General features: G+C 40.5%; 1 protein-coding gene across 9 annotated transcripts in view; it reads right to left on the bottom strand.

The window, feature by feature from the left end:
- The window catches only part of dgkh (diacylglycerol kinase, eta), a 64,163-nt gene that overhangs the window by 43,854 nt on the left and 4,472 nt on the right, over window positions 1–15,837 (bottom strand). For 6 of the 9 annotated variants that reach the window (XM_034885831.1, XM_034885835.1, XM_034885830.1 and 3 more), the window contains 3 exons: window positions 7,739–7,849; window positions 6,595–6,753; window positions 2,835–2,915 (listed from right to left, as the gene is read on the bottom strand). In XM_034885831.1, the coding sequence (XP_034741722.1) occupies window positions 2,835–2,915; window positions 6,595–6,753; window positions 7,739–7,849 (351 nt within the window). Of the gene's footprint in view, window positions 1–2,834; window positions 2,916–6,594; window positions 6,754–7,738; window positions 7,850–15,837 lie in introns of those variants that run through there. The other 3 variants (XM_034885838.1, XM_034885833.1, XM_034885837.1) reach the window with 2 other exon arrangements.

Genomic DNA, 15,837 nt, shown 5'->3' with positions numbered 1-15,837 from the left:
TAGGGGGACGGGGGTTAATATGTGGATTAATACTGGGATAGGGGGACGGGGGTTAATATGTGGATTAATACTGGGATGTCTACACACACTCACACACTTGTGAGTCGATTGACTTCAAAAGGTTTACCACTTTACAAAAACCAAAGTTCAAAACACCTGTCAATGTCTGTCTCCTTCAGTCTGTTGATGTCTGTCTCCTTTAGTCTGTTGATGTCTGTCTCCTTCAGTCTGTTGATATATGTCTCCTTTAGTCTGTTGACGTCTGTCTCCTTTAGTCTGTTGACGTCTGTCTCCTTTAGTCTGTTGACGTCTGTCTCCTTTAGTCTGTTGATGTCTGTCTCCTTCAGTCTGTTGACGTCTGTCTCCTTTAGTCTGTTGACGTCTGTCGCCTTTAGCCTGTTGACGTCTGTCTCCTTTAGTCTGTTGACGTCTGTCGCCTTTAGTCTGTTGATGTCTGTCTCCTTCAGTCTGTTGACGTCTGTCTCCTTTAGTCTGTTGACGTCTGTCTCCTTTAGTCTGTTGATGTCTGTCTCCTTCAGTCTGTTGACGTCTGTCTCCTTTAGCCTGTTGACGTCTGTCTCCTTCAGTCTGTTGACGTCTGTCTCCTTTAGTCTGTTAATGTCTGTCTCCTTTAGTCTGTTAATGTCTGTCTCCTCTAGTCTGTTAATGTCTGTCTCCTTTAGTCTGTTGATGTCTGTCTCCTTTAGTCTGTTAATGTCTGTCTCCTTTAGTCTGTTAATGTCTGTCTCCTTTAGTCTGTTAATGTCTGTCTCCTTTAGTCTGTTAATGTCTGTCTCCTTTAGTCTGTTGGCTGAACACGTCAAACACATTCTCCTCTTACTGCTTTGTCTTGTGTTGACTGTTTACATATCTTATATATCTAACATATCATATTACATATCTGTACTCATCATCATATGTATATTGTTGGTACTGGTGTAATTGTTGAATACATATTTCTAAAATTGTAAGATGTTTTTGTTGAGTTATTACACAATATCTTTTCTGACCTTTCGCATCCCCCGACACCCACACTACAAAAAAGACTAAAACTAATAAAAAACTAAACTAAAACTAAGCATTTTCCAAAAGAAAACTAAACTACACTAGCAAAGCCGCTTTAAAAACTAATTAAAACTAAACTGAATTTGAAAACAAAAAGTTAAAACAAAATAATAATAAAAAACTAATGAAAAATGGTAAACTATAATAACCTTGGTTTAATAAATTTGGTTCTGCCAATTTGTTTTGTTTCAACATGGTCAAAAAAATTGTGGCAGAAAATCGTGATATCAATTCTAAGCAAAAACAAATCATAATTTGTATTTTTCCCCGAATCGTGCAGGCCTACTGCTCTTTGTTACACTCGTGTTCACTTTTCCTTCCACCTCCCACGCACACTCTCTACCGGCTCAGCTGCTTATTCCTTTTCCCAAAAGGAAGCATCCATTCACAGCAACATCACTTGTTTTTTTTCCCAATACAAGTGCCAAGATAAGGAGAAAGTGACAACAAAATATATAAATGTTTTTATGTTTTTAGATTTACAATATGCTAATAGGTGAGTCTTTATACTTAAAGTCTTTGTCCTTTCTTGTAAAGGCTGATGGATCTCCATCTGATTGCATAACGGATCTGAGTGCTGTCCGCTGACTGAAACACAAGTGCCTGCTATAAATATACAATTCATGGGACTTGATGTGAATGACAATGTACTTTCAGAATACTTAGAAGTGACCCAGAATCATCTCAGAGACTTTGTTTAATGCTGAGATGAACAGGACTCTGTCAATCAGAAATAACATTAAGCATGAGACTGAATCAATCTCAGCGCTAGGCTGATCTCTGACCTACACGGGGGCACTTAATAGTTGAGTACAACAAAAAATCATCAAAACTCCTCTACTTTTGGCATAGTTCAGCATTTTGGGAATTGTGTTTGTCCACTTTCCTGACAAGAGTTAATTGACCAGATCGATACCACTTAAGTATTTTCTGGTTAAATGTAAAGTTACATTAAATAGCTTTTGTAGCTTAGCTTAGCTAAAAGACTCGAAGCAGGGGGAAACAGCTAGCCTGGCTCGGCCCACCTATCATAGCGTTAGGACTGCACTGGACTACTTTTTGTAACAAGCCCTGGCCAAGAAATAATTGGTACATAACCTCGTTTAAAATGTTGAATTGTTGTTTTTTTACACTTTACTTTTTGATGGGATCAAATGCTAAGCTAAGCTAACTGGCAGCTGGCTCTTTAGCTTCATATTTGACGAATAGGCATGAGACTAGTATTGTTTTATCTTGATCTTAAATCATGGCTGCCCTCTCTTAGTTGATTAATTGGTCATTTTGGTCTTAGTCGACTAAAATCACTTTGGTCGATAAGTAATTTTTTTATGTTTTTTTTTATGCTGAATGACTTATTTCCAAGAAACTTATGAGGACATTTGTGATAAACACAATATTGAAAGGCAAAATTCTTTGTGGAAAAACTCAGTTTTACTGAATCTGCTGATTAAAACAACCAGATCAGCCAACAAAATCACATGAGCGTTTCTTTAGTCCAGTACAGCCCTACTTTTCATCAAACTCTCCACCCAAAAAGAAAACAAGTGTATTTCCAGAAATGGTGAACTGTTCCTTGTAGCTGTCACTAGAAAACTAACCCACACATACAACAACAATAAAGAAAATGTAATCTTCATAACAACTTAATGTTAGTGTGGCTCCACACTCTCATTGCTGATCATGCGCCTCTGCCCGTGGTCTCCGCACTGAAACCAACATGTGTGTGTATGTGTGTGTGTGTGGGTGGTGAGACTGTACAATGCACTCACTGTGAAGCTGTTGTTGACATTCTTTGTGCTGGACTCTGCAACGCTGGCATCCGATAGGTCGACCTCGTCAAAGATAAGGGACTGTAGAAAAGAGGAGGTGTGGGAAGAGAGATAAAAAAGAGGGAATACCCAAGAGGAGAACAGAGAGAAAGAGGGCGCAAAAGAAAACCAGAGAATGAGCCATGTCAATATTTTCAACAGAGGGTTGAACTTAGCTTATTGTAAGTTATGCTATAGTCTATGAGAGAAATGTCTTGTAATGGCCACAGAATGGCAGGCCTAAAAGGAACAGGTACTACATGGAAACTACTGCAAAATTATGAAAGAGCAGCATTTTGAATTACAGAAATGATGATGATATCAAATACGTAACTAACAATCTTAAAGCTACATGCTTTATAAAATGCAAGACTTCCCAAATGCTTCTAATGGCTAGAAAATGACACTATATGAATATGATCTTTTATTTCCTGTAATGACGTAAAAATAGAGGAAACAACAGAAGTGCATTTCTCTGCCAAAATCAATATCGGCGGGCCAATGTTATCGGCCAATATTACGCATTTCCTGATATATCGGTATCGGCATTTATAATGGCCAAAAATCAGAATCATTTATATTGACAAATAAATGATACTGAAAATAAAAGACAATAAAAGACAAGTTGCAGCTGCATCATCACAGCAATATGTTGACAGTGTTTTTGTTTTCTTATTATAGCTTGATATGTTTTATCATTGATGATTTAGGGCCAATAAGGATCTGATGTCACCTAAACAGACTTTCCTGAAACCTGAAGAGCATGTACGCTGGTCATGTTTGCCATTAGAACACAAAGACAGTCTGCAAATAAATCACGTTTTCATTTCTCTATCTACACAATCTCCCTCTTCTTCGGGCCCTGCAGTTTAGCATTTTTTTGTCCTGCGCCTGAGTATTTTTCCTGGATGTACGCACACTTGGTCCAGCTTTCCTGCATGTTTAGACCACCTCAGTAACACTCATTGGGTTCAGAGATTGACTGACTTCATCTGAAGGCATTTCATCTTCTTCTAATGAAACCTCAGCTGCGACGTCAAGTACTTCTCATCAACTTACAAACCAGCTTGATACTCTGTAAGTGAAATTTCCTTTTACTTTATAATTTGAAATGCTAAAAATAAATATCAGAGATGTCATGTCAGAGATGTGGGCATGGAATTAGCAGCCTGGGACCAGGCTAATGAGCCTGTATCTTTTATGTTCGTACTTCTATGAAGTCAGAGAGAAAATATGCACGTCCTGTACCTCGCCTCTGTTCATAATTATATTGCATCGGAAATTTAATGTCACAGTTTGTGCCTTTTGCAGAAAATGAAAACGTTTACAAACTATCTCTAGATATATATATTTATATATATAGTTGTTTTCCCTTTATTTAGAACAGCTGAAGGGAGACAGGAAATGGGAGAGAGAGAGGGAGATGAAATGCAGCAGATGGCCTCGAATGGGATTTGAACCCAGGCCTGCTGACAAGGACTGAACCTACAGGGGGCGCGCGCTGTTCCAGGTAAACTAGCGGCCACCCCAAATTTACAAACAATTCTCCTCTTCATCCCCTAAATCACCCAACCCAAAAGGATTAATAAAGAGAAGTCTAAGTCTATAAATGTCTTAGGATAGAGATGGTTTGTGCTACCTTTATAATGCATTAAATATTATTATATATATCAATATATTTTTATATGCATTAATATTTTCCTCAGCCTCCTTTCTTTCTAGACCTGATATCCATTAGGATGGACATAACATTTTAATTAAAAATTCTGAACATAGTAAATGTAGCATGTTAATATGACATCAATTTCAAAACTCTAAGGTCTGCATTAACAGAAATTAATATTCAAAAAGGTAAACTTCCTGTTTTGTCTGCCATGCTTGTCTTCTGTCATGATTTACTAAAGTTTCATTGGCTTAGATCAAATAAGAATTGATGTCTGTTGCAGTGGGTGAGTTGAAGGTGTTAATAAAGTGTGGAGAAAAAAACAGACTGAGAACCTTCTGGTCAAGAACAAAGAGTCCAGTGTGTCTGGCCCTCTGCAGGATAACTCAGTTTGTTCCATCTGCCAGGAAATGCACTTCACCACAACACATCTCCACTATAAACCAACACTGTTGTGAGGATTTCCCTCCTGAGTTTCCTTTGTTTTGACTGTGTACTTAAATGAGAATAGTGTGAATACATAGACAGTGAATGTCGATATGTTTTATTGAATTTCTATGTGGTGAAGGAGACGGAACCAACTCTATGCACTACAGCCAGCGGACAGAAAGCGAGGAGCCAGAGCCAGAGTCTACAAACAGGAACGTGATACCCTAACAGAGTTGTGATGCGTAAGACATGCCGCTAAGCTCTTAAAGGGCCACAGGCCAAAAAACGATGCCGTCAAAGGAATGCCCTTTGACTGTGTGTGTGTGAATGTGTGTGTGTGTGTGTGTGTGTGTGTGTGTGTGTGTGTGTGTGTGTGTGTGTGTGTGTGTGTGTGTGTGTGTGTGTGTGTGTGTGTGTGTGCGTGTGTGTTTGGGAGGGAGGAGTGAGCTGCTGCAGCTGTTGTAGGGAATGCCCAGTTTATGACGCTCTCCCCGGGCCTGGCTGGAGAGGGACACCAGCCAAGGCTTTCCGTGTGTGTGTGTGTGTGTGTGTGTGTGTGTGTGTGTGTGTGTCTGTGTGTATGCTTGTGTGTGTGTGCGTATATTTTTTTATGTAGGGACACACACACTCATCTGTCTGAGGGAAGCTGTAATAAAAGCTGACAGTGAATGGTGGACAAAGTCAAGCGTCTGGACCCTCTGTTACCCAAAGATCCAGAGCTTAGCTCGCCGGCTACATCTCAGCGAGTTCAACAAGCCTGCTACCTTCTTTTATTCCTCTCTCCTATCCTTCATTTGACACCAGGCCATGTGGCTAAGAAGTGTTGTTTTACTCTCTCTGCTACCTGTTTAAACTGTTAACGGAGCAGTATCCATAAATTCTACCCGTAACGTTTAACTTTTAATGCAGAAGGAGAGGAGACGAGAGTAGCTTCTAGGACAAACTGCAGCGCTGAGATGCAGCCTCCCTGATGAATCAATGAGGAGGTCAGGCTTTTGAAGCGCAGGGCAGCACAGCCAGCCAGGCCACCTTGAAGAAACCAGACACTTATATATATGTATAGAGGTTAAGGTCCATTTCTGGCAATGACAGCGAGAACTCACACATGTTCCAGTCGTATATGACTCATTCTTATCACTACACACTACCAAGAAAACAATATGTTACTTCACTGATTTCCTTCATTCTTCCAGCATGGCCAGCAAGAGACTTTAAGCTACAGGGCAGAGCAAGCAACACACAGTGCAGAACAATAAAAAGCCACTGTTATTTTAGGATAATCCAGGTGTGGTCTTACAGTCTGTACACATGTGTTTTGCTACCCTACCTGCGGGTTATATCCATATTATATACAGAGCATTCATGTCTTATGGTGAAAGTTCCGGACAACTTGTTCATTTCAGGCAAATAGTTAGGATGCGTGGAAAAGTTCTTTTCATGAATTTTCTCAATTGCTCCAAAGATGTCTGTTTATTTTAGCTGTAATAATAATTAAAACATTTAAATGTTAAGATCCAGTCACTCCATAAGGCATGAATGCAGCACTATCATGTATAGGTGAGTGGTTAAGTAGGGAATTAGGTTGCCGTGGGGCCTGGCCCTAGGCCTTTTGCCCCTGGCTGTGCTGACCCGAATTCTCACTAGGCCTTCCTCAGATCCACTGGCACCCAGAGGTGGAGGGGACTGCCGTGCGCCCGTCCAGCACACGGACAGAACTCGCCAGCACACGCGACTCCTGGACACTCTGCGCAGCGCCCGTTCCTGCCAGCGTGCCAGGGCACTGCCAGACTAGTGCATGTGCACACACATGCACACACACACATATACACACAGGTTCCAATCCAGGAAGATTAGAGTAGAAGCAAAGAGGAAAGAGATGTCAACAAGTCTTAGAAGTTCAACGCAAAAATGTTCTCAAAAGGAAACAGAGGTGAACATAAAGCTCCGGTGGGAAAGGAAGAAACTGATGATGGTGGTCTATCAGTATAAGTGATTAAGGAAAGTAAATAAAGGGTCTCATGAAGTTTAATCAGGAAACAATCAGTATCAGAAAGTATCTGACTGAAGAGTGAGCTATTGTGCAGTAGATGTATTACATCAATATTTGAACTTATAGTGAGCCAATAGAAACTGGTTAGCCTAGCTTAGCATAAAAACTATATAGAGGGGGAAACAGTTAGCCTGGCTCAGTCCAAAGGTAACACAATATGCCTACCAGCACCTCGCTAATTAACATGTTATATCACTGGTCCTGGACCAGTTGCCTGGCAACCAGCGGATACTCCGGGAAGTTACTGATTCTGGCTGAGAGAAACTTGTGTTTTTTACACTCTGTTTTGTTTTTTATATAAGACATTATCAAACAAGAAATAACTTTAGTTTACAGAGCTTTGGAGGTGCTGGGAGGGGATTTTGTGATCTTTGGAAAGAACCAGGCTAGCTGCTTCCCCCTGTTTCTAGTCTTTGTGGTAAGCTAAGCTAAGTGGTGACGCTGCATGGGGGGGGCTCTATACAGAAAGCTGCGAGCGAGTCAAGCTCATTTGACTCTCTGCAAGAAAATTGTTCTTTAAGTCTGCTTGTATCTGAACCTGTAAAAACTCTGTCTCTAGATACTACAGGAAATAATTGGTAGGCTGAGGGGACAGAAATTGAAAATCAGAACACTGAAAGGGCAGCTTGAGCTTTTTCATCAAAACTACAGTACATGACAGCATTTATCACCCGGGGCTACTCATGTGTGCGTGTTGCACGAGGTCACACAGGGTGAGCTTACCTTGGCATCTTTGGCGTAGTAGAGAGTTCGGCCTCTCAGTTTGAAGTAACGCTTTTTCCATCTTTGGAACGAGCTGGTCTGTTTCAGCAACAATCCCTCTTTTATACTGGTCTGGAGTGACAAAAGACACAAAACGAAAAACTGTTTTATTGTATCAGAGAACGGTTCAATCACAAAATAACAGAAAGCTCCAATCTTTCTCACAGACACTGAATCTAGCTCTCAGATGCAGAGCACTCTCTTGTATTTATCTGCAGGAAACTGTTGAGATAAAAAGTGTGTACTTCTTATGTGTGTGTGTGTGTGTGTGTGTGGAAATCTAAGCACCAATTTTATGCATGGGAGACAAGGAGTAGGCAAAAGAGTGGAAAAGAATGGAAACCCATTACACACACACCATCCCTCAATTCTCTGAAGAGCTATAAACACACATTACTCTCACTCAAACCCTTCCCCTAGGTCAGGGGGGGGGGACGGACGTAGAAGGAGAGAGAGAAAGTAAAAGGAAAGAGAGGAAAAAAGGCCATCCCATTGACTGCTTCTGCTACCTCGGCCGTCTGATGAACTCAGAGGAACTCGACTAAAAACAAATATGTCTTCGACCATGCAAGTTTAACAGTCTAAAAAAAGAGCACACATAATCGCTTCATAAATGTTCCACATATCGAGAACATTTGAAGGTGGCAGTAGCTCAGTCCATAGGGAGATGGGTTGGGTTGCATGGGCAGCCCCCCCACTCTGACATCTCTCCATTAGTGCATGTATAGGTACTAAGCAAGTGTGTGAATTATTCAGGCCTGTGTGTAATAACAGTGTGTGAATTGTGATTTCACCTTGTGGGGTTAATAAAGTATACATTATTATTATTCCAGGGTGATTTTGACAGCAAGGCGGAGGAGGTGGAGGAAAATGTGCAGTATACCATAGGGTAAGAGACAGAGATGATAAGGTTAAGAAGGAACAGATGGGAGAGTGGAAATGGATTTTAAATTTATTTAAAAACATAAAATGACGCAAAGACAAAGAGAAACAAGATCTCCCTGTCTCCTATGTAGTGTGTGTATGTGTGTGTCTGTGTGTGTCACATTAAATCAAACCATCTACACAGTACACACACTCATCATCATTACAACCACAATCATCTTTCACAGATTAACACACAAACACACACTTTGGGCATACAGAGCAAATACAGCGAGGCATGGCGCAGTGGACATGGAAACGATAAAACACATAAACACACACACATATATGTAGAGACTATTTATAGCAAAGGAAGGCTGCTCTCAAAGGGGAGAATTACAAACAGAGACAGAGGCCTAAAGCTGACATCCTGCCCACCAGCTGTGTCAACTTAAAACACTGCTGCAGAGTACAGGCTCACTGTGGATACTAACCACACACACACACACACACACACACACACACACACACACACACACACACACACACACACACACACACTCAGTGGATGAAGCCATCATAGACAGAGCCAAAGGGAAATCACATAGATTAGTACACATGATAAAAAAGTGCTGAATTTTTATGTAAGAGTAACTTTCACTGCTTCACTACAGGAAGTAGTCTCGATTCACCCAAATTACAAAAACGTATTTAGTCTAATGAAAAATTACGTTTATTTGTTAAGGTTTGGACAATTTTTTTGCTGAGATTTCTGCCACTACCGCTAGACATCCACAAAAAAAACACAACAAGAAATAGAGTACCTGTTACTGCCAACAGCTTTAATTACAACTGAACCAATTAGTCAATTAATCAATTCGTTGATAGACAGAAAACGATTGCGACAACTGAACCATTGTTTTAATCATGTATTAAGCAACAATTCCAAATATTCTCTGGTTCCAGCGTCTAAAATGAGAGGATTTGTGTCTTTTCTTAAAGTAAACTTTGTTGGTGGATAAAACCAAGAGGGTGAGTCAACCGCCGCAAAGTACCAAGTACTTACCCACCATTAGCACCCCATTGACTACCATTCATTTTGACGCCACTTTGACAGGAAATAACTTTACATCTGAAGCGTTTAAAACTGTAGGTGTCCATTGTTCCAAAAACACTGGATCCTACACTTCCCATAATACAACTTGATAGCATCTTCGACAAGACTCTTTCAAGTCAATTTGTAACACACACTTTCTGTTAAAAAATGTGAAGTCAAGCGGGGATTATTTAAGTTATGTCCCTTCAGTCATTTTCTGAGACTTTAAAATCTCTCTTTAAAGCCAGAGAAAAAAAGTTTATACTATAACTGTTTTCACAATTTGAGTACATTTAGTACATTTTCTTGAAGTGGCGTGGCCCTTTAAAAGGCAACATACAGAGGGCCCTTGATAGAATTCAAGTGGGTCCATCTTAAAAAGGAGCACTATAATGTAGGAATGACGATTCAAAATGAGGACTGTATCAACTGTATCAAAATCTTCCCGTAAAGTTCCCTGTCGGTTTGGGCAGAGATGATGACTGAGGGGAACAAACACAACAGGAAGACTCCAAATTCTCCGTCTACCACGTCCATTCCCTGCTTCCCTTTACGTAGGTACGGCCTGCTGGAGGCCAAATTCCTGCAGTGGATTAAGGTGAAATACCTAAATGTTGACTACCCTATAAGGACTGAGATGCTTTCCCACAACTACAATCAAAGTGGGACTGAAATGCAGCGGCAAGACAGATGAAGTCATCATTTAAAAATAAATACTAGAGGTTAACGAGTGCGATCAGATATATCATAAAGCAGTTTGAACAGAATTGCTGTTTAAGAAACACTGAGCAGCAGTGTTGTATTCAAGACTGCCTAAACCGGGACAAAGTCATCGCCCAGACCAGACTGTATTCAGACCAAGACAAGACCAAGACTTTGAGTGGCTGGGGAGTCAAGGGCAAGACCAGACCAGTGAGAGTCCCTTACTCCATGGCGTGATAAAATGTGAAAATGTTAACCATAGGCACTCCTCAAATTGATCTGAATGATCCACATTCCCTTAAAGAAAACAAATTAAAATTCTTCTTCATTAACCTCCTTTATTGCCATAAGTGGGTCATGAGAAATGCCTTGATAAAATAATCAAAAGGCAGTTGTGATCTTGAAATACAACCCAGAGTCCTCTTCATCAGAGACCAAGACAAGATTGAGTTAAAAAATATGGTTGATTCCAAGACAAGACCTTTAAGAAGTGGTCTTGAGATCGATATCGAGAACAAGACCGATCTCGAGTACTTGAGTAGTGCTAATGGTTCTTCCCTAAACATGCAAACACATGCACGCTCACGTGAACATACTGTATACACACGGTGTAAACTGTATGAACAGCAGCTTGGACGGCTAATCCAACCGGAAGAGGGGAACGCACAGCAATGAAAGCAAAGAATTAATAAACACCTCATGACAGGTTGAAGCAAACAACTGGAACCGTGCTGCATGCTGTAAGCTGGGGAGTTGGGTGTTACACAGCAGAGTACGAGCTGTACTAGTATTCACACTACAATATATTGTTTTATCTCTTTTATCTGTGGTTTTACTAATTTACATTACGATCAGTTAATTTTAACACGTGTAAAAAAGTAAATTTTTGTGGCTTGATTGTAAACAACTTAAAAATAAATAAATGGTTAAAAAAAAGATATATATAATAATATACATAATATATATATATATATATATATATATATATATGTAGTTTTCTCTTGAGGAAATCACACTGCTACACCTACAGCCTACAGTGCTTGCTGTGTGTTTCATGTCATCTTAAGCAAACTGACATTGAAATTCCTCACAAACACAGTCAAGCTTTTCACAGCCGGATATTTTGTTTCGGAGCGAAGCGTCTGAAGCGAGAGTTTCAGACTCAAAGCAAAAGAAGTCACACCAAAAAGTACAATTTAAATTCTCTCGGCCCTTCCAGAGCAGCAGCAGTGACTTTTATCCAGCTGGATGTTCTATTTTCTAATTTGTCCCTCCTTGGCCTCCATAGTTCCTTTCCTTGTCTTCATCTCCTTCCTGTTGCCAAGTAGGCCAGAAGTAATCTATAAATAGTCCTTCAGCTTGCCTCTGTGCACTGCTCCTCACTTCTTCTAAATTGTGAGACACAGAGTGAGTCCTGTGCCAGAGAGAAATGAGTAACCTGAGCACCATGTACCTTACTCCCACACTCTGCCTGACCACTGACAGGGTGACACACACACACACACACACACACACGCACACACAGAGGCTTATACAATGGACAAAGGCAGTTCAAATGAGTCCAGCAGCTGTGGTTGGTGGATAAGGGCAGAGCAGGAGTTCCCTGAAAGGCTAAATGAAGAGAGCAAAGCGGGCCCTGACGTCCTGTCTTTGACGATACCCAGACAAACAGCCAGTCATGCAACTTACCCACATAGCTAGTTCATGGAGGACCTCACCATCTATGAACCTAAGATAGGGCTATCTAGAGTCACCAATAGACCCCCTTATACCAGCTTCTCTCTCCTACTTTACAACTTCTCCAGAGCACTGTGATTTAAACCAATTACCAATCCCTCCTGAGCCTCACTGAGGTTTCTATCTAATTAATCTAATAAAAATGCTTGACTTTCCACCTCCTTTTCTTGTTAGCTTAATTGTTATAAAAGTGTTCAAATGCAAAGGTTAACGATCCTTCTAATGGCAAGCCTCAGAGAGGTAGAGAGGTGCTAATTTAGTCCTAAATATTGAAGGTTGTGAGTTCTAGTGATCCACTTCACACATCACCATTCATGCCATCAAATCCAATCATGGTTGAAGTTGCTACAAACCCCAAATCATTCTGTCAAGTGGGAACATGAATAGGGCTGCAACTAATGTCTATTTTCATCATCGACAAATCTGTTGTTTACTTCTTGATCAATCATTTTGTCTAAAACATCAGAAAATTGGGAAAATTATCAGTCTCGTTGTCTGTGTCGTCTTCAAATGTATTTTTCTTACTATGAAAAACATATTCTGTTTACAATGATATACAAATGACTAAGTCACAGAGTCCTTAGATGCTCTAGACGATCCTGAATGACTGTGGAAACTTTGTCCTTCCTGATGTTCAAACAGGAACTCATTCATCTTCTGTTTCATTTGTGCTTGCTAGGTCCTAAATCTGTCCTCTGTGTACGGATGTTTATAGCTTACTCACTGTAATGCGCACTAAAACAAGTGTGTGGTTTTACGGGAGGGTTAGGTTCCTATTTCTTGAGTCTTGTGGTCACCGTGAGTTTGCCAAGCAACCAACGGGGACTCCAGCATGTCACATGGATTAAGCAAACAGGGCAGGCTGATAGGTGGAGCCAAGGGTGTAGGTTTTGTTTCAACATGGGGGGGGGCGCACACATTATAACCGGTGCTCTGGGGGTTGTGCCCTACAAATGTTTCCACGTCACACACTCATCTCCTGCATTTTAAGAAACAAATCTGTAAAATAACAGAAAAGGTTCTGGCAGCTCCTTACCTTGACTTTGCCCTGTAATAAGCAAAATTATAAGTGTAGCTACAGTTAAAATACAGAACATTTACGGTAGGCCTAAATACAATCCTATAATACGTAGCTGCTCAGTTAGTAAGCTTCTGAAAACATCTGAATAAGTGTCACTAAAGTCGGAAAAAAACGAAAACATTAAGACATCAAGGTCTTCGTCTCCCAAACCAATCATACTTTTTGAGGGGGACAAATCTACTCTTCTAAATATTGGTGGACCTGTCCCCTGCATCCCCCATTAAAACTATGCCTATGGGTGGAGCCAGGGTAGCTTTTTCCTACTGTTTCCATTCTTTCTAAGATAACTGGCTGCAGCCTCATATTGGAAGGGACAGATATGAAAGCAAGAGAGCATATAAGCGTATTTTCCAAAATGGGGTAAATCAAAGACTCATAGCTATGGAATGACAACCAGCCTGAGGTAGAGTCATCAGAGACTTGGGCATTAAAAGCTCTGTATCCCAAAAATAAGGCCTACACTAATGTTGTTGCTAAGGGATTTTATTTCTTCCACGTTGGGCCTAAGAGAAAGACATATCTCTCAGCTCTCTCTGCCAATATTCAACTTCTTCTATGTGTGGATCAAAGGAAGTACATTGCAGTAAAAAAAAAAGAGCAAGATCCGTCCTGCCGGAATATAACCTATCCCTGGCAAATTGAACTCATGACTGATAGGTCTAAATTGCTATGAAAGTAATTGGTCGGTCCATGAAGAAGGCTTCTTACTTATTTGTTCTTTGTTTTATGTGGATGCTGACTGGCTGCTGAAAAAAGTCCTCTGTCTTAGGAATCATCGTCATTCATCATTCCTTGCAGTTAGGCTCTGTTATACCTCCATTACTGACTCATTTCTCATTTGTCAGTGAGACTGAAGTGCCTGTGGAGGCGGAACAATCCAGTCTTACAGAGAGACAGACCAGTGCTGAATCTCTCCATTTCTATCTAAATTTTTCTCCCACAGTTCCCATCTCCTGAAGCTGTCTTGGCATAGTGTCCTCTCTGTTGGGTGTAATTGTAACTCTGTACCCTTCCTCCAACTCCCACTACATGTCCCCATGGTGATGGGAAAATTACAATCCAGTAGTTGTGAGGGGAGGGTAATTCCCCTGTCTGTGATCTCCTTTGTGCAACTGAACCACATATACAAGTAGTTAACTGTAAATGTGTCGAGTGGGTACAGGCCAGGGGATGTTAGGGGTTTTGTTGAGGCGAGCATTTTACAAACAATTAATTTAATTGGATTCAGCTACAGCTTTGGACAGAAAAGTACAATGCTTCAGTGCCACATTATGTATTAATAATTGTGTAGTTACTATTTCTGCAGGCTAGAGTATGAGAGATCCAGACTGACAAGGTAATAGGTGAGACCATTGCAACACATTTAGAAATAGAGATTCCCTTATTTGCAGCATTGTGTTTCCTAAAACCTATCATCATGTGGCAACTGTTCCTGTTTAAGTATAGTCTCCGCGAAATCTTTCAGAAAGGAGGAACAATGCTTGCCTATGTTTTCTCAATAGGAAGTACAAGTCATCTGAGGGGGCAGAGACCACAACACTTTGTGTACATGTTTCTCCTGCTAATGCTTACCTATCAGAGTGTCTTCCATGTGGAAATATAAGCAATATAAAGAAAATGGGCCGACATCAGCATGTGGATATTGTGTACCCAAAGCTGCCATTGTGGCAGATCTTTTTTGCAAAAAATTAATTCAAAAGACTTCATGGGTACATAAAGTTTAAATAAACACAAACAAATATCCACCAACTGAGTCAATTCAATTCTAGTCCCAAGAGTATTTATCCAAGAAGTCTGCATGCTTCCCATGAATGTAAGTCACAGAGTGTCACTTCTTCCAGTGTATGGAAAACATGATGAATGGACCCGAGATGAATATTTGTAACATTGTCTCATCCAAATCACACCTACTTGAGCACCTATCTGATCTGGATTATTCTACATGCATGCAGTGTTTTGTTTCTACCATTTCCCGAACCATGTTGGGCACCATGTAAGCCAAATGAATGTTACTGAATGAATAATGACTAATAATGATGGTAGATGGTCTCCGGTGTACTTCTTTAGAAAGCTTAGTCTTTAAGATTATTTTTGGTGGCATTTTAGGCCTTTATTTGACAGTAGAGTTGAAGAAATGAAAGGGAAGAGAGAGGAGGGAATGACATGCAGCAAAAGGCCACAGGTTGGAGTTGAACCCGGGCCCACTGTGTCAGGGAGTAAATCTCTATATATGGTTGCCCACTCTACCAACAGAGATATCCAGGGTCCTTTCTTTAAGCTTTTTAATTGTTATTATGTTAATCTGCTCTGCCTTTTGCAATATTTTAGACAGCCATATGGTAATAAGAATGGTCCAAAATTATGTGAAATTGCATTTTTTTTTTAAGTAAGACTTTCTTGAGAAAGGACCCCTGATTGCCCTGTTAAATATGAGCACCTAAGTCTTCCATAAAGGTAAAACACTTATAATGGTGCAACTGTGTATGTCAGGCTTGCAGAGTTTTCCTAGTCCACAGCAACAGCAGCAGCAGCAGCAGGCTCCGGTATGCAATTAGCTCTGCTTTCAATCACAAAGCTACA

This window comes from Etheostoma cragini, chromosome 11, assembly GCF_013103735.1.
Source record: "Etheostoma cragini isolate CJK2018 chromosome 11, CSU_Ecrag_1.0, whole genome shotgun sequence".
Classification (NCBI taxonomy): domain Eukaryota; kingdom Metazoa; phylum Chordata; class Actinopteri; order Perciformes; family Percidae; genus Etheostoma; species Etheostoma cragini.
The sequence above is the reverse complement of the archived record's forward strand: the minus strand, read 5'-3'. Positions and strand labels throughout refer to the sequence as shown.